Below are 26,720 nucleotides of genomic sequence, written 5' to 3' on the forward strand. Positions count from 1 at the left end.
TTAATCGTCATGGGTAGTAACCTCAGATATGCTGATGATACCGTGATGATGGCTGGATGTAAGGAAGACTTGAGGAATTTCTGGTTCAGGGTGAAAAAAAAATGCAAACTCCACTTTAAGGAGCTTTGGCCACAAATTGTGGTTTTCAGCCCAGCCCTTTAAGACTGGACTCGAGAAACTGAGTTACTCATTTATTAAGGCACCTTAGTAATTGAGGACAAGAAGAGAGCCCCGAAAAGAGAAAGCGTAAATCTTTCATATCTTTCCAACAACAGCATCAGAATCAGAGGTTCCATGATTGGTCACTTACTTGAGCATGTGTTCTTAACAGCTAACATCCCATAATCATAACACCTTTTCAAACCATATGTGTCTGTGTCCATGACAACTGGTGATTTTCTGTGTCTGGGACGCTTAGTGGTTTTAGAGCAACTTTATTTTAGGCTTTATCTGAATACACCTCCACGTCTCTGCTCCTGTTCTTCTGCTAGCTGCCTTCACACCTGGTCAGTATCTTCCTGTTTCAACTCTTTTGCACACTTAACCACAGAGCTCGTTGGCATCTTCTGTTGAGGGGTGCAAGTTCAATAGTTTATGACCCCAGTCGGACTCCAACTCTATCAATTCACTCCAATTTTGCTGCCATCAGGGGCAACGTTAAATAAAAGAGATTATGGTTTGTCAATAGGTGATGTCAATCAATCCAAATAGATGGAGAAGTTAAGTGGTAACTGACTGTGATAATGTTTTTATTCTAATATTAACTTTTTATCTTTTTATAATGCCTGCTTTTATTCACTGGTTATTTAATTGTTGTATGCCGCCCAGAGGTGCTTTTTGTGAGATGGGCGGCTATATAAATGCGATGCATAGATAGATAGATAGATAGATAGATAGATAGATAGATAGATAGATAGATAGATAGATAGATAGATAGATAGATAATCTTCCTAGGCCTAAATATTCACAAGGATGGTGCACGTCACCATGAAATGTAGACATATCTGCTACTTGGGAGAGACTATCACACAGCTTGACCAAAGTACAGAAATGCCACCCTTCTGACAGATAATGATGAGGTCACTATTTTCCCTGTTTTAATATGTGGCCTTGAAAGCTGGATCATCGGAATGATGATATGAAGAAAAAGGGTGGCCTTTGAATTGTGGTGCTGGAGAAAATTGTTGAGAATACCTTGGACTGCCGGAAGAACCGATCCTTCAATGCTAAAAGAAGGGAAACCAGACTGCTCCCAGGAAGCCTGAAGAATGAAGCTAAAGCTTAAATATTGTGGACCCACCACGAAAAGCAAGAATCCTTAGAGCGGATGGAAGACAGGGTGCTTAGAGACTATCACTGATGACCCAAGCAGAAGCTTGCAAGAGTTCAAAAAAGCATTTCCAAAAAAACAGTCACAGGGAAATGATGTTCGTTGAGCCATGTAGAGTCAGAAGCAAACAAACAATTTCTTCTCAGTACAAAATGCTGGGCATATGAGCCACAGAGCTTTGTTCTCGTATCTGTGGCCTTCTCAGAATCATTGGTCTGGTCCTTGTGGGACATGAAGCTGAGCTAGAACTTCATACATGCCTTCTACTTTTACCGGTGGATCAAATATTCAAAAACTACACACTGGTATGGAAAAGAATGGCATTTCCCATCAGATGAATGTGATTTGGGGGGGATAATATATTTACAGTATTTATGATTGTTAACAGCTTTTCTCCAAGGAGTGCAACATGGAAGACTTCTTTGTTCTCTCTCTTCCCCATTTTTATCCTCTCAATGAATCTATTGCTTTCAGTCAGCACACCCAGAGGAGGGGTTGGAGGTCCCAAAGTAACCCTAATCGGCTTCAATTCTCCCAGGGCTGTACTAAAGGATCTCCAGAAAAATGGGCTCTCCTTGCACTGGGATGTGAAAGGCTCATGGATTTTCCCCAGCCCAACTCTTTAACCCAGTGTTTCTCAACCTTGGGAACTTTAAGATGGGTGGACTTCAACAGGCTGGCTGGGGAATTCTGGGAGTTGAAGTCCACCCATCTTAAAGTTCCCAAGGTTGAGAAACTGCTTTAACCAATAGGTAGCGTGGCTCATAAAGCAAATATTTCTTGAGTGATGCCCCAAATAGTGTGATTTAAAAATCAGGGTTTAAAGTGGGGTATGAGCCCGGCCACTTCCGATTTAGCACACGATGTGAACCAGCTTAACTGTGGTTTCTTTAGCGTTAGCCTTTTAGCTTCTCTTTCCCTTTTCTAATGTTTTACGCACTACCTAAGCACATTGTGGGGAGATGGCCGGGGACAAGTCTATTAAATAAATAAAAAATAAATTCTTCCCAGCTTCTTCTGGCTCCCACATAACTACATAAGACAACTGATGATTGCTAAATTCGGGAGGTCTGCTGAGATGTTAACCCCCCCCAAGAATGAGATTTGTGGCTGAACCTCTAAACCAAAAGAATATTTATTTCAAGAATACAGCATAACAGGCATATACAAGTGCCGTACAAGACAATAACCACGAACAGTAACATTGCAAGCTAGTTCTGCCCTTAATGGCTGAGGCAGACTGAGAAAATCAGAAAACCTCAGGTTGTGCATGCATTTCATAGACCCCCCAAGATAAAGAACACTGCTTTTTAAGGGTTGAAACTTCCAGGATGGGATAGCTTGTGGTGTTATCTCAAAGTGGCCATGTCCTCACTTTTATGTCCAAAAGCTTAATTAAACATGCACACTTGAGCCACACGGAGCCTAAATCAGTGTCTCTCAACCTCAGCGATTTGAAGATGTGTGGACTTCAACTCCCAGAATTCCCCAGCCAGCATGGCTGGCTGGGGAATTCTGGGAGTTGAAGTCCACACATCTTCAAGTCGCCGAGGTTGAGAGACACTAGCTTAAACTTTTAATGTCTTTGGAGAAACAGTGGGGAAGACAGCAAAGGTCAGGGGAAAAAAATGCTCTGTGCTTTTCTAAGTACCGCTCTGTCTGGATTGGACCTGCCGGTGTCAAGCGGATCCTTAGTTAAGGCGCGGGAAAGTGATGGCTGACCTTTCTCCAGCCCATTTCCTCTAGAAACAGAATTTTATAGGTTTTCTGATACAACCAGGAGGCGCTGGGGCAGACGAGAAGACTACACAACACAAGCAAGAGCAGAGGTGTCCACAAGATGGCGGCCGCACCAGCGTGGTTGAAGCTGTGCCTGCTTGGCTTCAATCGCATTGCGGCCATCTTGACTTTTTTGCCCATACCCTGTGGACATCCTAGGCACAGGAGTGAAACAAGGACAAGGCCCAGCTTAGCATCCATTTCTGTTGCGGTTTAGATCCTTAACGTTGGCCGGAGTGTTTCTCGTAACGGCCTGGGGAGAGATTTCTTGATTCGGCGCAGCAAGATTTGCTTAAAAAAAGCAGGATGAGTAGAAAAGGACCGAAGATAAGATACAGAAAGTCTAAAGAGGTAGCCATGCACTGTGTGTGGTGGAGGCCTGGACCATATTCCAGTGGTGTCCCAGTGTACGTCAACAAGTTTGGGGAGCCGGAGAAGACCAGTTTTGAAATAATGATTTGCACAGGTAGATTCCTGTCGTTTCTCGCTCCCAACCTATCAATGCGTGCGATGACTTCTTCTTTGTCCTCCTTTCTGAGGACTAGTAACTTTTGCAGACGCGTTGTCAAGTCCCGAGTAAGGCAAAGAATTCTTTGGCAAGGTCAGGCTTAGGGTAGGGTGTTGCTGCCAAGCTTCCACAGTTGCATAGCTGCACATGAAGAAACGTGATCGACCTGAATCACCTCGTTAACGAAACAAAAGACACACATCGAGTTTTCATCAAGGCCTTGAGAAATAAGCAAATTATATTACAGGCATTAAAAAGGTAGCGTCCCAACCACTAGGATACATATTAAAACGTTCTCATGCTTTTTCTTTTTCTTCTTGCAAAACATAGAAACGTACAGATTCCTGTCGATGATACAACACCGACCTCCTCGGATCTCTATTAAGACATGTCAGCAAAGGAAAGGCATTTGAGATATAAAACCATTTTTTAAACAATCCCGTGTGCGGTTTATATGCAGAAGTAGAGGCAGCTGCAACTTGATGTAATCTCCAGGTCTTCTCCCTGACTTGTAAAGCCCACAGGCCTAAATTCCCACCAGCCTCCCCTCACTGGGTAATCTGGCTGTTTTCTCCCAAAAAGCTAAAATAGAAACACAGGCCCTTTGGGAAAGGTTCAATGTGCTTTTGGACTCTGTGAGAGTAAACCTAGAGGTAGATACACAATTGTGGTCTGTTTCTTTATGTCAGTATTTCTCAATCCCAGCCACTTTAAGATGTGTGGACTTCAACTCCCAGAATTCCCTAACTAGCCTGGCTGGGGAATTCTGGAAGTTGAAGTCCACATGTCTTAAAGTTGTCTAGTTTGAGAAACACTGATCTAGTCCAACCCCAGCTGGGTGGAAGAAATGTAAACCGAGAAGGGAAGACACAATTGTGCTCTATTTCTGTATGTCAATGTTTCTCAATCTCAGCCACTTTAAAATGCGTGGACTTCAGCCTGGCTGGGGAATTCTGGGAGTTGAAGTCCACACATCTTAAAGTGGCTCAGATCGAGAAACCCTGCGGTAAGTAGTTCAGAATTTGTCATACGCCCAGAGATACAAATGGACAATACCATTTTTGCATGCCACCTTGCATAAAGCTTTCCTTTAAAGCAGAGCAAGGAACATGCTTACCAGTGGCATTTCTCCCTGACATGCTAGCTTTCTACCTGCAAGGACCTTTGAATTCCCTCTAAAATGGCACCTGTCTGCTTGCAACCCGAAAGGGGTGAGGTATCTCATACTGCCTTAGGAATGTCCCACTCCATGAATGGATTTGGTTTAGGAACTTTTGTTAAAAAGAAATTAGAGCCACTTCTGTATATCCTAGCAATTGTATCACAAACCTTTTGCCTACAGCACTGCATCTCCAAGCGAGGGAATAAATGCATGGAGCCCCAGAAGCGCAGCTGCAGAAAAAAGAGGCTTCCCATTGCAAATTGTCAAGACCATTCATCTTCCACCCCTAGGACTTTTCTACTCTGACCAGCTGTCCCTTCCCAAAGCTGGAGCAGACGACCTTTCTGGTCATCTGCTGGCTGGCTGGCTGGCTTACTGGGTATGAACCAGAGACCTTCTCCATGCAAGGAGGCTCTTGGCCGCTGAGCTATATAATTTATGTAGCTGCCGTATAATTTATAGCGAACCTCCTTCATTCTGTGGTCTATCCCCTAAAACTCACGTATCCAATTTGGGGCAAGGGAGGGGCCAATTCTTCGAGAATCAGCTTCATCTCATAAACAGAGTCACACAGATATTCTTTCTTTTGCCTCAGTTCAAGAGATCCAAACCAGTTCAACTCCTCCACCTAATGCTGGTCTCTGGGTGTCTGAGGCCAGCCCTGAGCATTCCCCGGGATCAGCCTGGCATCTTCCCAGATGTGACCAAGCAAGAGGCCTCTGAGAAGCTCACAGGCAGAAGAAACACTGCCCTTGCTCTGTGCCATGGTGGACCATGCGCTCTTCCCTCCATAAGGCCTCACAAAGTTTCTTGTCTCTACACACCCATCTTTATTTTTAATTGGAAATGGAAGAAGTACACATCATTATCTTTTATGCACTCCTACTTTGAACATTCCCTTTAAAAATGCCAGGGGGCCACCAAGCTCAGGAGAGCCACCGCATCTGGGCATCTCTGCTCCGCCAGACCTTCCTGCTCTACAAAACCCTACCTGAATTAATGGCGACCAGCGCTCTGTTTTAGAGAAATCTAGCATCTGTATATAAAGCAGGTTGGGAGAAGCTTCATTTTTGCAGTTTAGGAGACTTCCTCGAATGGGAGGGGCCAACCAATTGGGGACAGCTGCATTTGGGGGGATCTGAAGGGGCAGAGGCTTAAGGAGTCCATTTCACCCATTAACAAATTTGGTCTCTGCTGGAATGCTGCGATCCTATTCACTTCCCAACCTCGCCAGAGGAGCCCGTTGGCGGAAAGAAAGTGTGCGTCCTTAGCATAAAGACAAACCCGTTCCCGCAATTTTGAAACATGTATTCACAGGTCAACCACCTCCTCAGATGGCAATCCCTTCTGACAGATCTGTCCTCCGTGAACTCATCTAGGTTTCCTTTTCACTGTTTCAGCCAGTTGCTTTCATCGTATCATCTAACACGGTGTTTCTCAACCTTGGCGACTTTAAGATGGGTGGACTTCGACTCCCAGAATTCCCCAGCCATCCATTTTAAAGTCACCAAAGTGGAGAAATACTGCTGACAGTTCTATACTGTAAACAAATTATGTGCAGTTTGAAAAAGTATGTATTTTTGCCAGTTTCCATTACCCATAAGGTAGTTTCCCTTTTCCAGTATTTGTTTGGGTGCGTGGGAGGGACAGGGTGGAGTACACAAGAGAAAACGTTTGGGTAAATTCTCTTTCAGGGTTGATTTCAGAATTGTAGCCTCTTGTCAAATAACTTACAGGTAGTCCTTGCTTAACAACCATTCGTTTAACAACAGTTCGAAGTTAGAACAGCCTCGGAAATAGTGCTTTACAACCTGTACTCACACTTATGACCATTGCAAACCATCACACCCCCATGGTCATGTCATTGCAATTTGCAACCTTTTTTATGACAGTTGGTAAGCAAATCACTGTGGTCATTAAAGCCAACCATGTGGTCATTAAGCAAATTCCAGCAGAAAAGTCCATTGGGGAAGTTGGATTTGCTTAATGACCACAGTGATTCGCTTAATGACTGTCGTAAAAATGGTTGTAAATCGGGTCTAGTCACGTGGTGACTCACTTAACGACTGCCCTGCTCAGCAACCAATTTTCTGATCCCTACTGTGGTCCTTAAGTGAGAACTACCTGTATAATGATTCTTATTAGGAACCCAGGAAGATGTTTTATTATACCAGGCCAGATTCATGGCTTATGATCTTCTACGAGTCTTACTGGATGGGGGCAGGAGGGTATATTCAGAATTTTAGAATGGTGGCCAACCCCAGCCCACACAGCATCCCTCGATTAACAACCCCCTTCCCCCAACACCACCCCTCACTTGACTTGTACTTTTCTGGCTATCTGGATACATTTCCAATCACACAGCCATCTACCATTTTTATTTTCCAAGAAAGGCTAAGAAGCCCTTGGGAATAAAAATCCTACAGGCCAGTGCCTCGCTTTGAGTAAGTCAGTTTTCCATTTATTATTAATTTTAATATATTAATTAAATATAGGAGGAACAGGGAGGGTGGCAGGACCATGGGTGCCCACAAGCTCAGTACTGGGAGCCCACTGCAAGGGTTTCTCCTAATGCTTGCTACCCAGCCCTTTAAACTGGAGACGCAGAGGCCTGCATCTAGGCCTCTACCACTTGAGGAACTGCCCCTGAATTCTCTTAATTTCAGGGGAACTGGAAAAGCGTTTCTCTCTAACTGCTGTCCTTGCCCATACATTTTATAAATGGGCTTCTTCAATGACGTAAGCCATTACAGGCCTTTCTCTCTGCATAATTTTCTCCGGTGCAGAATCACGATTCAGCATGGGTTTTTCTTTCCACTCACTGATGAAGCCAAACTGTAAAATTCAACATTTGCAGCAGCTGATCAAGACTATTCCCAATGCAGCTACAGGACTGAAAGTCTGCCGCATTTACTGTTTTGAAAATCCCTGCAAACAGAAAACTAAGTCTTCAGGATTTCTGACCTACTAGTTTTCTACATGCAGGTGTATATTTAGATCTGTATAAAGGGAAAGCCTTGAAATATCACAGCACTGGCAGCGTTTCTTGCCCTAAATGCATTCTCTGGTGCTTCACAAAGTACGAACTAGTGGTGAAACTTTTCCCACAGAAGTTGCACTTGTAGGGTTTCTCCCCTGTGTGGGTTCTTTTATGGAGCACCAGATGGGCTTTACAGCTGAAGCCTTTCCCGCAGGCGGTACAGGTATACGGTTTCTCTCCCGTGTGGGTCCTCTCGTGGTACAGGAGGGCCGAGCGCTGCCGGAAGCTCTTCTCACACGTGGAGCATTTGTACGGCCGCTCCCCCGTGTGGATCCACTTGTGTTTCACAAGATCCGAACTCCGGTGGAAGCTCCCTCCGCAATCGGAGCACTTGTACGGCTTCTCTCCCGTGTGGATCCGCTCGTGTTTCACGAGGTCTGATCTTTGGTGGAAGCTCCTCCCGCAGTAGGAGCAGGTGTGGGGCTTGTCCCCCGTGTGGAACCTCTCGTGAACGATCAGCTTGGACCGCTGGCTGAAGCACTTCTCGCAAGTCGTGCATTTGAACGGCTTTTCCCCCGTGTGGATCCGTTCGTGGCGGGAGACGTCGGAGCTGCGGTTGAAGCTCTTGCCGCAGAACGAGCACTTGTACGGCCAGTCTCCAGTGTGCAGCCTCTCATGAGCGATGAGTTTGGCAACTTGACAGAAGCTTTTGTCACACACAGAACATTTGTACGGATTCACGCCCAGGGGAAACCCTTCTGGCCCGAGGCCAGAGACAGGATTGAAGCTTCCCCCACAGTTTGAACACAGAGACTGCTTCCCTTCCGAAGCACCAGCATCCGTTGCTCTGGGGCCATTCTCCTGCAGGCGCTGGGGACTCCTGGGCGCGTCTCCCGCCTCTCCGGGTCCACCTGTCCCTTCCCGCCTCTCCCGGGACAATGACCCATGTGGCTCCATTCCCAGGCTGTTTTTCCACTCGTTGGCTTTTTTGTTTTCACCCACCTGCCCATCGTCTGCTGGAATAAAGAGAAAACCCAAACAAAATTCATTCTCAAAAGAGGAGTGAAAACTAAAGACGCAGTTGTTCAACCATGTGGAAGGAAATACTGAGATTTCTTGGAGAGTTAGCTACAGGTTGCTTCTATGAACAATTTCCAAAATCAGATTGTTCAGTGGGGTAGCTCTTTGCAAAAATACGTCCTCTTTCTCAGTCTTACTTCAACCTACTACAGTAACTGTTTCTTCAGTCTGATGTTCCCTTTCTGCCCCTTTGGCCAATATCTTTCCTGCTAAAGGCATTTCCCTTCCGTGTTCCTTTGCAAATCCCACACCCTCTTTTAATGTTTTTAAAGTTAACGTATTTGCTTCTCATCTGATTCTTTTCTTTTCCTGCCAGATCCTTCCCTGCCTTGGCTTCTGCTTCCTGGTCATCCCTCTGCTCTTATTCCCTGATATACCTCTGATTATTAAAAAAAAAAAAAAAAAAAAGGTACCGAAAAATCTCTTCCACTACAAAATTAATTTTCGAAATAAATTACCAGTAACTGTGGAGCAAGTCTAGTTTGTCAGCTCTACGAGGTAGACCAGACCAGAACAATCAATTCCACAGGAAGACGAGAACTACACTTTATCGAGAGAGCAATAATAACCGACTCTTGCAAGTCTGTCGTGTTTTTTCCTCCCCTCCCTCTTATAACCCAGTGACTCAGTCCCAAAGGCTCTCTTGCTTTTGCCCTTTCCACTGACCTAGCAGCTTCTGAATTTTTGCTTCAAGGCCATCTCCCTGGCTCTCTACATCGTTAGGTGCCACCCACCCAGAAATCAAGACTGCCTGTAATAGATGTAATCCCTAAATCAAGTGATCTATCAGTTGTTTTTACAAGAGAATCATGCTTCTAACATGGAGCCAAACGGGCAAACTCAGCATCGCTGGCACCAATAAAAGCATGCTCGTCTCTCAGAACAATTGCACACAATTCTCCTGATTGACGGCAATGTCTGTAATAAGAGCAGCTTACTCTGAGAAAGGCCGTCCTCGCTGACCTCCTGTTTGACTGCCCTGCTAAGCGGCCTTTCAGACGATGCTTGTTCGGAGTCAGGAAAATTCACAGTCACCACATGAAACATCCCTGGGCCCTAAAGATAAGCAAACGTTTGGAATTAGCCCAGATGGGGTGCGGCTCGAGGATTAAGGAAGGCAGGATACCATGTTTCATGGTGTTTTTAGGTGGGTCCCTTCTAGACACTGATGGTTTCCCCCGCCCGGCTGACCAGCTGATAGTGGCAGTTCTTAAAGGTGGCCAGGATTGCTCTTGTAATTACTATAATGCCTCAATGCACCCAAAAGGATGTCCCTCTGGGGCACCTGGGAAAATTAAAGGGCAGCTCATAGATCCAGCTTCTGGATTTGGAAGGCTGGTGGCCCATCTGAGCTCCCAAACTGGACTTCAAGCTCTCACCTTCTGTTCCTGCCTCCCTTCCTCTGGATGCCTCACCAGGAAGTCCTCAGCCAGGGCCACGGCCTGAGCACATGTGTGAGGGTGGCACTCCCGGACCCAGCACTCCATCGCCTGTGGCAGGACGGCCAGGAACTGCTCCAGGATCACCAGCTCCAGGATCTGCTCCTTGCTGTGTCTCTCCGGCTTCAGCCACTGATGGCAGAGCTCCCAGAGGTGACTGCAGACTTCTCGGGGTCCCTCGGCTTCCTGGTAGAGGAACCGCCTGAAGCGCTGGCAGGGGAGCTCCGGGGTAGGGGCATCCTGGTTCTCCACCTCCTCCTTCACTTTCCGCCTTTCTTGGTCAGCCAGCTGCATCGGGCCAACAAAACCAGGTGGCAGAGGTTGGAAAAATGCCCCTTCCGTGGACCGCTGGCTGCTCGCTGCTGTCAGCTCCAGGTGGGCCAAGGGGGCCTTGGTGTCCCCCCACGGAGCAGTCCCTGGCAGGTGCCTGGCCCCCCATCCTGAGCAAGGGGACTGCATGCCCCCCAGGAACTCCTGCCACTGGGCCTCCCAGTGCAGGGACGACAGACAATCCTCTTCGGGCTCCTGCTTAATGTGGAGTCCTCTCCATCTCAGATCTTGCCGGTCAGACCCCATCGGGGCCACACTGGGGCTTTCTCTGGGCCCATCCAGCTCCAACGTTGGCTTCAAGTCTGCTGGAGACTCTGGGGCCTCCATTTTCATCGTAGGGTTCAACTCCTGACCAGACGCGGTTCTATCCAGGGCGGCAGATGGAGAAGAAACACCCAAGGGTGACTCTGGGGACTGCGGTCACATGACTGTGAAGTGTAAGGGATGAAAAGATCTCTTGGGTTTTTTTGAAACTCCTCAAGGCTTTTTTCTGGGGAGATGGATCCTTTGCTCCAGACCTGGGGTGCTAAATTTTCTCCCGGGAAGCACAAAGAACTGTAGAAGCAACACACAAGAGATAAAAAGCCAGCTTTTGTAGAAAGACGGATCACAAAGTTTACTCAGGGGGAGCAGTGTTGGCATGCAACAGACATCATGGCACCCCGGCTTTAAATATTTTTTAGAGCCTTTTAATTAGCAAATATTAAGGAATGGGATGTTGGCAAGATGCAAAGTTTATTTCCCAGAATTCCTCAAGCCCACATAAGCCTCACCAGCATCCCTAGAAAATAAACAAAATAAAATAAAGGAGGGAGCCTTTTTTGTAATGCCACCCCATTTATGGAACATCCCCCCAAAAGAGGTTTGACTGGTACCCATGTTAGCATAATTTCAGCCCCAGGTAACGACATTTTTATTTTTAATCGTATTTTAATTGCTATTGTTTTAGATTTTGATGACTGCCTTGCCACTGCCTTGTTGGTATGGTGTCTTGATTTTTTATTTGATTTGATTTTACAACGTATGTTTTAGCTTGAATTGTACATATGTTTTCTTGGGGGTTTTACTGTAAATGACCCAGGGAGCTGTTTACAAAGTAAAGAAGAATAAATACTGCAAAGGCAGATTAATGGAGGAGAGAGTATTCTGAGGCTAAAAGGGGTGGCCCAGAGCATCCAAATAATTTTTGCTTTATTTCATCATATATTATTCGATGATGACAATTTATTTCATCATATATTGTTTTTATTTCATCATACATTTATTTGATGTATGTACGTTATGAAAATCATGTATTAATTCTATATTAGACAATGAATACATGTATAAACTGCACTGAACTAATTTGATTATGTGCCATCAGATAGAGGTGGACTGTTAGCAACAGTATACATAGAATTTCTCCAGGTGTGAAACTAATTTACAAGAGGAAAATATAAATACACACAGCAGCATTAATGAATAATAAATGGTATCTGCTTCAAATTTTGTATTATAAAAAGAGTGGGGAGGGAAAAAGGCCATAGAAATGATATACACTGAACGACTCCTGAACTTTGACCATACTGATCAAAACTACTCTTCCTTGTCATTTGCTGGAAAAAAACAAAACAAAACCCAAAACCGATTCAAATGTTAAGAATACGGAAAATAAGGGGACAGTGCTTTCAGACAAGTGTCTTCCAAAGCATCCTGACTCCACTCACAAGCGTGACACAGCCCCATCCACTAAGGCACTTTGCTGGAGTTTTAAATATTTTACAGTAATTATGATCTGGAGATTTATTAAATTTATATGCCGCCCAACTCCCAGAGATTCTAGGCGGTTTACAATTGTTAGAACATTTAAAAACAAAGAACAATACAAAAAACACACACGTGCACTCCCCCCCCCCCAAATACACACACACAACAATTCCCATATATGCCAAAGCACCTTTTTGGAACTGAATCCAAAGATCTGCATAGCCCTCTTGTTTACCTTCTCCCTGCCAAAAATAATAATAAAGGAAACTCTGTAAGAACATTGTAACAAAAAATCCTAGTATTTGAATTTGCTTGCTTCCTCCTCCTTTCCCATCAATTTTCCTCTTATGTCATGCCAACCAACTTTAGTTCTGCAGTTCTACTTCAAATTCCAGCGACCGATAAACATTTGGACCAATCCTCTGAAGGTCTAACTGAAAGTAAGTCCCCAGCAAGTTTCAAACTGCATCTTTGGAAAATACAAGCCTCTGGGAGAAAGAACAGACTTTCATTTTCAACAGCCAAATGAAACTTCACCTCTCCCATATTTTTTCCCCAGATTCTCTCCTACTTTATTGCAGGAGCCAGTTTGGGGGAGCTGAAATGGGCTAGGGGGCCAACTTGTTAAACTTTCCTAACACCGGTTATTCTTCCTAAGCTTTTTCACTTAAAAAAATCAATGCACCTTTTAGATGTTTGACGCACTAATATTTAGCTAGTGGTGCTTAATTATCTATTTATATATAGGCGGATCAACATGCACACGCCCATATTATGTCCATCATCTTTCTGACTGCACTTGGGGAGCCAGCGGTTCCGGCGGTGCCATAAACCCTGATAATAAAAGAAATAAGTTGTTCCGTATTTATTAAATTGCAGACCCGCAGGCTGACGCGCTTTCACAGCCACAAAGAAAGCCGCCTTGCGCAGAGTCTCTGGGTCGCTGTTTGTTTGCTCATCAGCCTGCTAATTCTGAGGGGGGGAAATAAAACGGCAGATACTTAGAGGGACGGAGGTCAGGCGACCCCTGCGCTAAAACTGCGAAGTCTCCGGGGGGGAAATGCCGAAAGGAGAAGGCCCCTCTCCAAAGGGCCAAACATGGCAAGTTCACACACACACACACACCCGACCTCAAGGACGCCCTACTGGAAAAGCCGCGCGCCCTTCTCCCTCCACCGCCCCTCTCTCAGCCTCCGCGGGGCTGCCGCGGCACGCCGCGCAGGTGACCTGCCCTCGCCCTCGCCCTCGCCCAGCCAGGCCAGCTCGGCTCCTTCGGACTCGGGCTGGGCGGCGGCGGCGGCGGCGGCGGCGGCGGCTCACCGCCTGCTGCGCCCGGGCGCGGCGCCTCGTGCGTCTCCCGCCGGAGAAGGGCTCGGGGCGGCAAGCGCCGGCCGAAGCGGGCCGCCCGCGGGGGCGCCGGGCTGATGCCGGAGTGGAAGTTCCCGCAGGCGGAGACCCGGCCCTCGCGCCCGGCGCCGCCAGGCTTCCCGAGGCGGGGGCGAAACAATGGCCGCGGACGGAGTGAGGCCGGGCCGGGCTGCGCGCAGCTTCGGGGACGGACGGACGGACGGAGGCTGAGCCCAGGACCGGCCCCGGCCCCGGAGCGCGGCGGCTGTCAGGCGCTCACCCGCCTCCCGCTCGCTTCCCGGCGCCTCTCCGCGCCTCTGGCCGGCCGAGGACGGGCGGAGCAGGCTCGCGTGCCCGCCTTGCGCGCGCCGTCGACCGCCCGCCCGCCCGGCGCCCCCGCCCAGCCCCCGCGCGCCCCACCCGGCCGGCTCCCGCGCCGCTGCCGGCGAAGGCTGCCCGACCTGGCGCCGCCCCGAGCCCCGGCGCCCGGCTGGCTCGGCGAGGCTGGCTGCGGGCCGGCGGAGAAGCAGGAAGGGCCTCGGCGTCCGCAGCCTCCCTCGCTGAGCGCTCACGGCCGCCTCCCAGCCAGCCGCGGCTCTATCGCTTTAACTCTTGGGGCGCGCCGCGGAGCGCACCGCCACCGCCGCCGCCGCCGCCTGCGCCCTCCGGAGCCCTCGCCTTGGAAACGGAGGGGTGGCGTCAGGGCGCGGCGGGCGAGGTCCGTGGCGGGGGGAGCCGCCTCGGGTACCGACCGATCGGTGCCAGCGAGCCGGGGTCGGTGTTCTCCAGGAGCCTCGGGTAGAAGGGTGATGAAAGGAAGCCCGGGCTCCTTCGGGGCTTTCCTCCCGACAGGACAGAAGTGGCTTTCTCTCGCCTTCTCCCCGGTTGGTGTTTTTTTTCCCCGATTTCCTAGTTTAGACTACACGGTGGGGTTTCCTGGTGGTCTCCTATCCAGGCATTAACCCGGCCTGACCTTCAGAGCCCAGGCAAGGTGAGTCGGGTGGGTCATCTTAATGAGAGGATGATCTTACTTTGGGGAACTTCTGATGGGACAGTTTCGAGGCTATTGTAGGAGGAGAGCCTTGTTGGTATGGTGACAAACAACGACAAATCTAGTAGCACCTTTTTTCGACTAACACATTTTATTAAAAACTCACAAAAGATTATGCCTTTTAATAACATTTGCTAGTCGGAAAAGGTGCTAACCAGATCCTTCATTTCTGGGAGACTATCAAATTCGTGAACATTAAAAATGCTAATAATGTTGTGTTTTTTAATTAAAGTTGGCTTTGTGGCTTAGTGTGTTATGAATGCCATGTTTTATAAACCAGGGCATTACATTAAACCAGTGTTTCTCAACCTTGTCCACTTTATGATGTGTGGACTTCGACTCCCAGAATTCCCCAGCCAGCCACACATCATAAAGTGGACAAGGTTGAGAAACACTGCATTAAACCATAATGAGATTTGTTCAGGTGCGGCAAGCTATGTGAAGCTGGCAATTGTATTTTCTTATCCATGATGGGTGAACAGATCTAGAGATTACAAGATACAGACAATAGCATAATGTTATCTTTGAATTTGAGAGCTAAATAGCATACCCTCTGTTAGGCCTTGAGGCAGAAACTACACAAATTGTTGTGTGTGCTCCTCTTCACCAACATGTCCATACAGAAGGTGGATAACCATCTTTTCGGAATATTTTAATTTAAATTGCTGTACTGAATTGCTGGTTGAAATCAGTGTTTTTCAACCTTGGCAACTTTAAGATGTGTGGACTTCAACTCCCAGAATTCCCATGCTGGCTGGGGAATTCTGGGAGTTGACGTTCGCACATCTTAAGGTTGCCAAGTTTGAAAAACACTGGTTTCAACCATCTCTTCCAATTCTGTGATTTTATGACTTTATTGTGCCACTTATCCAGTTTAACCTGCTTCTCAAGACGCTTCTGAAATTAAAATAAGGACTTGGGAGGAATAGAATTGCATATGCTACTCTGAGCAACCTTGCTGCTGTGAATTTCAAATGCCAAATCACAGATTTTCACCCACAAACTATAAACAATATCTGTTTTCTAGAAGGCAAACTGGTAACGCTAACACACTCACAAACATACACAATTCACTATCTCACACCCAAGGCGAAACAAATATAACACATTGCAATCTTCCAGTGAATATTTTGCACCTGAAAAACCAGAAACGTCCTAATTTGTTTGTATCTGGGGGAGAAAAGGGGAAATCATTATTTCCACACACAGCCTCCATACTACTTTCCTCAGATTCTTTCTGCCAATGGCTGTAGAGGAGTTGTTGAGGGCCAGCCAAGGAAGAGTGAAGGAACTAGGAACACATTTCTAGTGTCCAGTCCTAGAAAGAGAAACTCTGAACATGTGTGGATTGCTGTCACACCTGAACATCTAGAACCAGGTTCTAGTACTTGGAGCTACTGTCTAGAACAGTGTTTCTCAACCTTGGGAGTTTTAAGATGTGTGGACTTCAACTCCCAGAATTCCCCAGCCAGCATGGAATTCTGGGAGTTGAAGTCCACATATCTTAAAGTGGCTAAGGTTGAGAAACACTGGTCTAGAAGCAAGAGTTGCTTTGGAACTAATCAAGGCACATGGGGAAAAAACTCACCAACACTCTTCGCTCACAACTGCTGGGAGTGATCAGTGTTTGGACCTCAAGGAGTCTGGAAGTAAGCAGAGTTAAGTAAGTTAGCATAGCTGGACTGCTGAAGTAACAAGTGCTTTAAATCGGTGTTTCTCAACCTCAGCCACTTCAAGACGCATGGACTTCAACTCCCAGAATTCCCCAGCTGGCATGTGGTTGAGAAACACTGCTCTGTATTGATTATGGGCCATTGAGTCTGGAACAGCATCACCCCTGAGATACAGATGGCACCCCTAATCCAGGCTGTTTTGTTTTGTCTATGCTTTGAATTGTTTTAATTTAAGTGTTATATTTTGTAAGCTGCCCAGTCTGCTGGAATGGGCGGCTTTAATACATTTAATGAAATAAATAAATGAAATAAGTTGTTGTCGATTCTTAGCAACCACATTCTGTCTCCAACCTGGTCTTTCAGGTCTTCCAACAGTGCCCCCATCGCCACTGTAACCGAGTCCACCCCCCTTGCTGCTGGTCCTCCTCTTCTTCTCTTTCCTTCCACCTTTCCCAGCATCAGAGCCTTCTCTAGAGAGCTGGGTCTTTGCAGAATGTGTCCGAAATAGGATAATTTGAGCCTGGTCCTTTTTGCCAGGGTTCTTCAACCTTGGCAACTTTAAGACAGATGGACTTCAACTCCCAGAATTCCCTGGCCAGCATGGGGAATTCTGGGAGTTGAAGTCCACATGTCTTAAAGCTGTTGAGGTTGAGAAGCACTGGCCTAGACATTGGATGAGGCCTTTTTCCCTCCAGTTGCACATGCCTAATTCAGATTAAATTACTCACCATGCTCTTACATAGTTGCCCTCTTAATTAGCTGCCCTTGAAATGCCTTTGGAAACTTCAGCTGGTGCAAAATGTTGCAGCCAAAATAATCTCTATATAGCATAGGCATTTGGGACTGTTATTAGGCCAAAGTATTTAAATGGTACCCATGTCTGAGGCTCTTTCGAGGCACTGGTTTTTATTAAACCTTATGCAATCAAGGAGCGTGGAGGCAACTTGGGAGAAATGGGATGTGCTCTGCTCTTATAGGAGAGTAAATACAGATGGGATTACAATTTAGATCAGTGTTTCTCAACCAGATGTGTGCACTTCAACTCCCAGAATTCCCCAGCCAGCACAGCTGGCTGGGGAGTTCTGGGAGTTGAAGTGCACACATCTTAAAGTAGCCAAGGTTGAGAAACTGACCTAGATTGTAGAATTGCAGAAATAAGCTCAGATTGGCCCCTCCGCTGTGGTCTCTTAGCCACTCTTTTATTGAGTTTCAATTTTACCTAGTTATAGGTTGGTTTTCCTCTTTCCTTTTTGGCCTGTGGCTCCTTTTCTTAACAGCCAGAAGGCTGGATAACAGCCTTCCCTAACCTGGTGCCCACCTGATGAATTGAACTGTACCGCCCACGCTCTCTAAATCAGTGTTTTCCAACCTTGGTTACTTCCAGATACGTGGACTTCAGCTCCCAGAACTCTCATCAACGGCCATGCCAGCTGTGGAATTCTGGGATTTGAAGTCTACACTCCTGGAAATTGCCGTGGTTGGGAAACATTGCTCTAAATACCAAGGCAAAGGAGCATGCTGGGTAGGGATAATGGGAGTTTTATTCCAAGACATCTAGATGTTGGATTCTTGGTGTTCTCTGAGCTTGGCTATTCTCCTGCAGACATTTCCTTACCAGGCTAGGTAGCATCATCAGTGCAGGACAGAGTGGAGATTGTTGTTTATATATATGTAGTAGCATACTCACTCCCCCCTGCACTGACGTTACCTAGCCTGGTAATGAAAAGTCTGCAAGAGAACACCAAGAACCCAACAGCTGAACCCTGAGCTACATCTATTCTCTACTATTGGAACATCTAAGGCAGTGTTGTCCAAACTTGGCTACTTTAAGATGAGTGGACTTCAACTCCCAGAATTCCCCAGCCATTAATTTAAATTGCTGTACTGAATTGCTGGTTTAAACTAGTGTTTTTCAAACTTGGCAACTTTAAGATGTGTGGACTTCAACTCCCAGAATTCCCATGCTGGCTGAGGAATTCTGGGAGTTGAAGTCCACTCATCTTAAAGTGGCCAAGTTTGGACAACACTGATCTAAGGTGATTGTTGCAGGAATAAAACTGAGGCAGGAATACTATCAGCTCTGCGAGGAAAGAAGGGAGATAAATCTAGTAAGGGGAGAGGAGGTGTGCCCCAGGCTGACCTCCTGTGAAGAAAGAGGGGACAAAGATGAAATTAAAAAAAAAAAAATCAGAGATCAGGAAGAGATTCAAAGTTTTGTGAGTCAAGTGCTTTTTATAATAATTTCTTTTAAAACAGCAGATGAAACATGTACAGTGCCCGATTCATGCGCTGTACTAGACAAGATTGGTTTAGCAGTCGCTTACGGAATAAGCCAGGATTGGCTGGACTCACACAGTGTGCTAAATTTCTCGAACCTAGGTTGCAATTAGCCAGGTAGGCCTCTCCCTTGGTGCCCACAGGTTTCTTTTAACAAAAGAGTCAATCAATCCATAAATTGGTTGGAATCTGGCTGGGATTAAAGCAAAACACCTAGCCGTTGAGGTGTCGCCATTTCTTGAGAGCAATGAAGGTCCCATTCGGATGGTAGACAGCAATCTCACAGGGCTAGTTTTCCTTCTGGTAGGCTGATGTTTGGGGCATGGCCACACCCACAGTGGCAGCCATTTTGTGCAAAGGCAAGAATACTTTGGACTGAAAGACCAACATAGAGTCCCCAAATACTCTGCAAACAGGCATCTGGGCCCAAATGTTCTGCTTTTGAGCTAAGCCCAGAAGGGTCTGCAGGGGAGGGAGGGGTTCACAGAGAAAAAGAACGATTCCATAAAAATATCAAAGCATCCAACTGTCTCAGAGCACAAAGCATCCGTCCACATCCCTCCCCCCACTCAAAGGGCCTCATCCATCCATCTTAAACCAAGTGTTGAGGGAAGACTCACTTCAGTACAGAATGCTTGAAGGCAGGGAAGGTAGGGGCCACGCGGCTCTGTGAGCGGAGGCTGTTCCAAAGACAGAGACACAGGTAAAATTGGAGATGGGGATGTGATCCTGCTGTCACAGCCACCGCCATCTGTCTGCTCCACTCAGTAGACCAGACCAGGAAACCAACTCCGTAGGAAGGCTAAAACAACTTTTATTGAGATTGGCCATAATCATACAATCTCGCAAGTCTGAGTTATCCCTCCCCACCTTCTTATATACCATTGAAACAGGGAGGTGTCTGCCCAAGCTGCTTCTGAACGTTATCTTGTTGCTCCGGACTTCAAAATGTTTCAGCCCCTTTTGTTTAGGTTACATTTCCTGCATATTTCCGTCAAGGTCATCTTCCTTACTCTCTATATCAACTTGACTTTTCTGACTCCCCCACGGATGCCTCTGGCTAAGTCTAAACCCAAGAAATCACAAGGTGTGCAATGTGTGAATCCATTCAGTCTTTTATTTGATCACGCGCTCCTTATGGAAGGCCTTTCAGGAGACAATATAACCAACTGGCTGCACAGTCTTTCCAGTCTCGGCTTCGGTATTTGTTTAATTCTAACTCTAGCAGGTTGCAAATCGCCCCACAAAAGCTTAAAAGACAATTCACGATCCGTTTAGCCCGCTGCTCCTTTTCAAAAAATACAGTTAAAACATTTTTCAAAGATGTGGGAGAAAGGAAAGGAAAACAGTTTCATGTGCAGATTTGGAGGGGGAAATACATCTTTTCATGCATTGATGAGGGACTGGTGACAGCTAAACCTCTTCCCTCCATCTACGTGGTTTCTCCCAGATGTATTTTCATGTGCCTAATCAGATTCTCCCGCCGGTTGAAACGCTCACTGCACTCCGAGCAACGGTACGGTTGCTCCCCAGTGTGGATTCTCTGGTGACGGAGCAGATCTTGACTCCAGCTGAAGTGTTTGCCACATTCAGAACATCTGTAGAGTTTTTCTCCCGTGTGGACTCTCTGGTGGCTGGTAAGGTTTTGACTCAGGCTGAAGCTCTTCCCACACTGGGAACATCTGTATGGTTTGTCCCCTGTGTGGGTCCTCTGGTGGTTAGTGAGGGACTGGCTGAGACGGAAGCCCTTCCCACACTCAGGGCACTTGTAGAGTTGGTGCTTGGTGTGGCTGCTCTGATGCCGCGACAAATTCTGGCTACGGCTGAAGCTTTTCCCACACTCAGTGCACTTGTGCAGTTTCTCCCCTGTGTGGATTCGCTGGTGGCTCCGAAGGTTTTGACTCCGGTTGAAGGTCTTGCCGCACACGGGACACTGATAGGGCCGCTCCCCCGTGTGGGTCCTTTGGTGGCTGATCAGCGACTGGCTCAGGTCAAAGCATTTCCCACACTGGTCGCACTCATAGGGCTTCTCCCCGCTGTGGATCCTCTGATGGCGATTGAGGCTTGATTTGTCGCAGAAAGTCTTGTTGCAAAATGAGCATACGTATGGCTTCTCCCCCGTGTGGGTCCGGTGATGTGACGCCAGGTTTGTGTTCCGACTGAAACTCTTCCCACAATACAAGCACCGATACGGTTTCTCCCCCGTGTGGGTCCTTGCATGTCTTTTGAGGTTGGAGTGATCGTGGAATGTTTTCCCGCACACGGAGCATTTGTTCTTCCTCTCTCTGGTGATTCCTGTTTGCTGGATTTCTGGGAAGTCTCGGCTTTGAAAAAGGAGGGCGCTTTTCTTCCATTTCTCTATCTGATTTCCTTCCTGCCTTTCTGGTTCATCTGGGTTCTCAAGTGTCACCGCCACATCCTGAGCTGTAGCATTTGGGGGCAATACCCCCAAAGTTTGTTCCTCATCCACATTTTCCCAATGACCATCTTCTACAATAGAAACAGCAGCATTTTTAGGTCAGGAAGGGAGAAACAAAGAGGTTCATGCGAGCGGAACGGAGAATGATTCAACAGAAGTCATCAAAATGGGCTGTGGCACTATGACTCATTTTCTATAGCAGGGTTGGCAAACCCTTTCCGTAAAGGGCCTGATCCCACCCCACCTCTGTGGGCATGGCTGGCAGGTCTGCAGGCCAAGGAGTCTGGCAGCTGTTGGACGGCACCAGCCCGTCAGCAAGGAAGCTGTTGATAGGCTGCTGGTGCTGTCTGGGAGCTCAGCTGAGGCTTGGGCCTGGCGATTTGCCACCCACCCACCTGCCCATTCTTAGCTCACGGGCCATACAAAAACAGGTGGCAGGTTGGATTTGGCCCACAGGGCATAGTTTGCTGACCCCTTGTTCTACAGCATTGACTTACATGAACGTGTAAAAAAGCAGAAAGAATCCAAGAAAACAACAAGAAAAAGAAAGCAAAAATCTATTGATGTGGGCTGGAAAATTTTTCAGGATCCAAATTTTCTGTGGATAATTTTTCCACCTCAGGTATGTTTGTCAGCTTCAAAGTTACAGTATATGATGTTTGCTTTCCTTAAAAAAAATCTCTTTCCTTCACCTCAAATAATATAGCCAAAATACTTGCACAGGCTATGGTTATTGAGAGGAATATGCTAATTGGTAAATATGCTAATGTAACAATATGCTAATATATTTTAATCAGAAAAAAAATTAAAAATCTGAAAAATTCACAGCTTTTAAAAAAAACACAACCATTTGTATTCCTAAAGCTGAAATGCTTTCAGGGGTCTCAACCATATACTTTATATTCCTATTATAGCTAGGCTAGACTGCTACCACTCTCTTTCTGTGGGGCTGCCCTTTAAGATTGTTCAGAAACCATCAGAGTCTCAGAAGCTGTATGGTTTCAACTGGGATTGCATATAAATCCAGGCTTACACTGGTGCCCCTGGTTACCTTGTTATTTCTGTGTTCTGGCCCTTCTTTGCCAGCCCTTCTGGAGGATAAACAGAAGGAGCTAATTAAGATTTGGCAACTCAAATGCAGCCAGAACAGAGCACACTTTGCTACTTCCTCAGTCAGACTGAGTGGTTTCTGTGCCCAGTATGCAGAAAGCAGTTTTGCCTTTTGGACATCAAGAACAGAAGTGGAATGAAAATCTCCCATCACCAGCCTGCCCAATTTCTATATGGGGCATGAGATCCAGAATCCAGTGGTGGTGGGGGAAGCAATTTTTACAACATTTACAAAATAACATATTGCTTTGGGAACTCTACTGGTAAACCTTCAAACCTGTCCTTAGAGCAGTGTTTCTGAACCTTAGCAACTTTAAGCTGTATGGACTTCAACTCCCAGAATTCCCCAGCCAGTCAAGGTTGAGAAACACTGCCTTAGAGGTAGATCCTTCCCACGGCAGATTTTTCATCCTTTCTTCACCCACAATCCCATCAGACAAATAGAATCCTACAATTTTTGTCTCTTTCAAATCTATTCACCTTCCTCTCCCCCTGCCCCCTGTCCCCCCAGCTATCTTTGCTTTACTATTTTCCTCCCCCCAAGCTTCTGGCAGTCTTCCTGCTCCCCTCTGAACACTGATTTAGGCTACAGATGTTTAAAATGAATCCCATTCATTTTCAGCAGATCCAAAGTTAACAGATAAGAATTTGTTTCAAGCACCTTCTACATTTTCCAATAAAAATAAACTGGTTTTTTAATATGGGCAGGGGGAAAAAAGAAGTGGGACTTCAAACTTGGAAACCTTTATTTTCTTAAATTTTCACAGCCCCATAGATGAACAAACATACATATATACATACATAAAATGTGTCTATAAGGAATCAGTTCCATCTAGTTCTGTTATAGTTTCAGCTAATATGATGGTCAATGTCTGTGCTTGCACAATCCACAAACTTGCCGATCATATTTTATCCTTACGTATCATGCAAGTTTAGTCTGTTCAGTTTATGGTTCAGAAAATGGGGTCGAGCAACAGTTGTGTCGTGTGAATTCAGAAAATGTAGGTTGAGTCTCAGGATAACCGTGATGCTAACACAAGCAAAGCTTTTTTCCCCATTATCTGCTACTTCCGGGGTGGCCAAACCTTTTGGCTTAGTGATCATCCTTGAAACTTGTAGAGAATGTTTTGGGTGGGTATAAAAAAAAAAGGCTGGCATGATAAGCAAGTTTGAACACAAAACACCTGCTTAAGGAGGAACTTGGTTTTCAGTGCCCTGAATTGGAACCTCTCACCATGTTTATTTTCTAAGACAGCCAGTATGCAGCTCAGAAGCCTTTGGTGGAATGAAGAAAATGCCAAAGACTGGCCTTCACTTTACAGCAGGGCAGAGGCCCTTTTCATTCTGCTCAGCTAATTAATCTCATTTTAAAACCAATCAAAAGAATCTAAAACTAACCTCTAGTCAGGCAGGGGAGAAATGTCCCCAGCCATTATGTTGCCTGTTCTCTGTGATGCCATAGCCTTTTACAAGCAAAAATGGAGATTCCTCAATACTTTGTTCTCTTTTCCAGATGGACTCTCCAGTGGCACTTGAGAAACAGAACACTGGACTTGAGTATACTCAGAAAGCACCCACTTTGCACCTATTTTCCAAACAGAAAAATCAGCCCCATTTTTGTGGATGCAGAGAGTGGATTGTTTTTAGGCAACAAATTGTTTCCTTAAATCTCTGCAGCAGTTGGGGGGCAGGGCAGGGCGGGAAGTGAATATTACTTTTAACTGATATTTAGTTTTATTTAGGTTTGTGTGTGTGTATTGTTTTATATTTAGTATATTTAGTTTTGATATTAGTTTTAACTGAGTTTTGCATGTTGCTAGGTCCTTCAGTGACCTGATTAAGCGTGTCATGAGGACACAGACACATTCTCTCTTATTTATACCTGCATGTGTGCATGCACATCCCCCCACAAGTGCACCATCATACAGAGGAGGAAACTGGATGGACCAGACCGAAGCAGCGGCAAAGTGGGTATTTGTTGCACGGCGAAGTTAGGAGCCACACAACCCCCTGATAAGGTGCAAATGATCCACATACTACAGCTTTAAGGGTCAAATTTAAGTTTAAATAGCGGATTTCCATTTTTATGCCTAGAGCTCCTTAGGGGTGCTGCCATGGCACTTCTAATCTGTTTGTAAGCCACTGTGAGTCTAAATAGATCTGACCACAGATGAATTCAAGAAGCAGCAGCAGCCGCCGCCATACTTTCCCTAAATCATAAAACAAGTCAATCAGAGTTCTCAGTTGAGGCACAAATGACCAGGCTCAAATTATCCTACTTCGGACACATTATGTGAAGACCCAGCTCTCTGGCGAAAGCTCTGATGCTGGAAAAGGTGGAAGGAACCAGAAGAAGAGGAGGACCAGCCAGAGGGATGGACTCATTTAGAGTGGCACTGTTGGAATATCTGAAGGACTGGGCTGGGGACAGATCCTCCTGTAAAAAAATTATGTGGTTGCTAGGAGTCAACACCAACTTGATGGGACATCAATCAAAAACTTTCCCTAAATAGCAGAAGCTGTGGCTTCTCTGTATCTAGGAACCTATGTAAGCATTTCCTTGTTCATACCTAAGGCTGGGATGGATTTCGGGGGTGGGCATGTTGATAATCTCAAACCCTTCACTCCCAGGCCTGGCTGCTTTAAAAAGTCTTAACCATCAATCATGATAACGGGCAAAGAAATGGCTGAAAAATGAGAGCAAATTCTAGGCTGGCTGGCGTATTTGCTCTCAGAGATGCTCTTGCACCTGCGTGGCACCCATTTCTTAGGAAAGCACATGAAACAGTGGAGAGGCACTTTTTGGGCACCATGCAAGGTTTTGTGAACAGTGAGGCCACTCCTCTTGCTCGATGTTTTACTAGGCCCGGTTGTTGTAAATTGCTGCACCCTCCCCAGATAGCATCGGTGGCCTTTTATTGCACCTTCTGCGTTTGCACAGCATCCTTTTCAGCTTCAGGATCAAAACCCTACCTCATACTATATTGGCAGATTTGTCCTCAACATGCTAGATTTCTATGTGCAGGGATCTCTTATTTTATTATTTGTTTTTTAACTGGGGGTCCCCCTCCCCCTCCCATCCCGTCCCCCCCTTGCAGCATCCTGAATGGTTGCAGCTCAGACCCCAGGCCCCATCATCCTCGCCCTCCCCACTTCCTAGACTCACCCAACCCGTCGCAGCAGCTGCTCATCCTGCACCTGCGGGGAGTACAAAAGCCACTTTCTCACGCCTGGGGGTGGGGGGGGGAGAGATCCCGGAAGTAGTGTCAGCCCCTTCCCCAGCTTCCCTTACGGCCCTTCTAGGAAGGAAAACACACTTGGCTTAACCCATTGTTTGCCAACCTGGGCTAGTTCCAGGAATTATTCCTCCAACTTTTCTTTAAGAGCAAGGGAAATCCCCCTTGGGTGATGTCCGTCTGTCAAAATATGCGGACGTACGTGGCCCGCAGATGAACCATCCAGGTTGGCCTACCTGGGACTACAGTGTCCTACCTTTTGGATCTGGTTACTACACCAGATCTAATTTCTCACCTCTGATCAATTGACAGGTTGCTGTGGGCCACAGAGTGCATATAGAGCAGTGTTTGTCAATCTCCAAGCCTTTAAGATGTGTGGACTTCAACCCCCAGAATTCCCCAGCCAGCATGCTGGCTGGGGAATTCTGGGAGTTGAAGCCCACACATCTTATAGGCTCGGAGATTGACAAACACTGATATAGAGAGACACTGGATGGGGCCTTGATGTCAGTCCCAGAAAGACAGAGGGCCTCTGGATGAAGAAGCTCTCCTATTCCAGAGATATTCCATTTTAGACTCTTGGCTTTTCTATGCCAAGCTGGTATGTAATCTAGAGGTCCTGCTGGACTCCCAGATTCTGCTTGACAACCAGGTGGCAGCTGTGGCTAAGAGGTTTTGATTGATTATATGCCATCAAGTCCTTTTCAACTCCTAACAACCACACAGAGTTTCTCCATGACGATCTATCCCCAAACTGCTCTTTCAGGCTCACTTAGGAGGACCTTTGCACAAAGGCATCTTGTGTGCCAGTTATGGCCTTGCCTGACCAGGAAACGGTGTTCGTAGTGGGGAAGGAGTGGGGGAGACCCAGGTTCTGACAATGAGCCATGGATGCACCCTGGGGAATTCTGGGCCAGTGTCTCTCTCAGGTAATTATATTAATTCAACTGTAGTCAGGGGTAAGCATGATTGATTGATTGACTGCTATCCAATTGGTGTCAAGTTTCAGCAACCACACAGCTAGCCTTTCTCCAGCTTGATCTGTCCTCAACCTGGACTTTCAGAGAAGGGAGTGCGCCCGATGGATTCTGGGAATTGCAGTCCTTCCCTCCTCCACTTTGCAGACAACAAAGAGATACCCTCTTTTCCATTTTCTCTAAATCTTTTTGTTTTTTCCTCTCAAAAAAAAAAAAAAGGAACCCAGTTAAGTAAGACAAGGTTCTGGTTTCTCTGGCCGCGGAGAAAAAACATTT

General features: G+C 46.5%; 2 protein-coding genes across 6 annotated transcripts; both read right to left on the reverse strand.

Moving 5' to 3' along the window:
- Positions 1-2,452: 2,452 nt before the first annotated feature.
- LOC103056113 (uncharacterized) lies at positions 2,453-14,834 on the reverse strand. Of its 5 annotated transcripts, none has more exons than XR_015793628.1 (5): positions 12,545-13,664; positions 10,219-11,163; positions 9,778-9,895; positions 2,905-8,775; positions 2,453-2,775 (listed from the first exon to the last, which is right to left on the reverse strand). XR_015793628.1 is itself a non-coding variant. In XM_088129587.1 (5 exons), exons 3-5 carry the CDS (start codon positions 10,939-10,941, stop codon positions 7,805-7,807), a joined length of 1,812 nt encoding a protein of 603 aa, XP_087985713.1. In that variant the 5' UTR covers positions 10,942-11,163; positions 12,545-12,596; positions 14,163-14,834; the 3' UTR covers positions 2,841-7,804. The 5 variants fall into 5 exon arrangements, 4 of the variants coding, with proteins under 4 accessions (XP_087985713.1, XP_087985715.1, XP_087985714.1 ...); XM_088129587.1 differs by lacking the exon at positions 2,453-2,775 and adding an exon at positions 14,163-14,834 and having other exon boundaries at positions 2,841-8,775; positions 12,545-12,596; XM_088129589.1 differs by lacking the exon at positions 2,453-2,775 and adding an exon at positions 13,982-14,156 and having other exon boundaries at positions 2,841-8,775; positions 12,545-12,596.
- Positions 14,835-18,669: 3,835 nt separating this feature from the next.
- Positions 18,670-25,502, reverse strand: LOC103055866 (uncharacterized). The gene is made up of 2 exons (XM_007443058.3): positions 25,398-25,502; positions 18,670-21,192 (listed from the first exon to the last, which is right to left on the reverse strand). Exons 1-2 carry the CDS (start codon positions 25,420-25,422, stop codon positions 20,135-20,137), a joined length of 1,083 nt encoding a protein of 360 aa, XP_007443120.1. The 5' UTR covers positions 25,423-25,502; the 3' UTR covers positions 18,670-20,134.
- Positions 25,503-26,720: the final 1,218 nt, after the last annotated feature.

The sequence above is a fragment of the Python bivittatus genome, unplaced genomic scaffold (assembly GCF_059951505.1).
Source record: "Python bivittatus isolate LINGU-HERP-01145 unplaced genomic scaffold, Pbiv_v1 ctg000810_np1212, whole genome shotgun sequence".
NCBI classification, from domain to species: Eukaryota; Metazoa; Chordata; class Lepidosauria; order Squamata; family Pythonidae; genus Python; species Python bivittatus.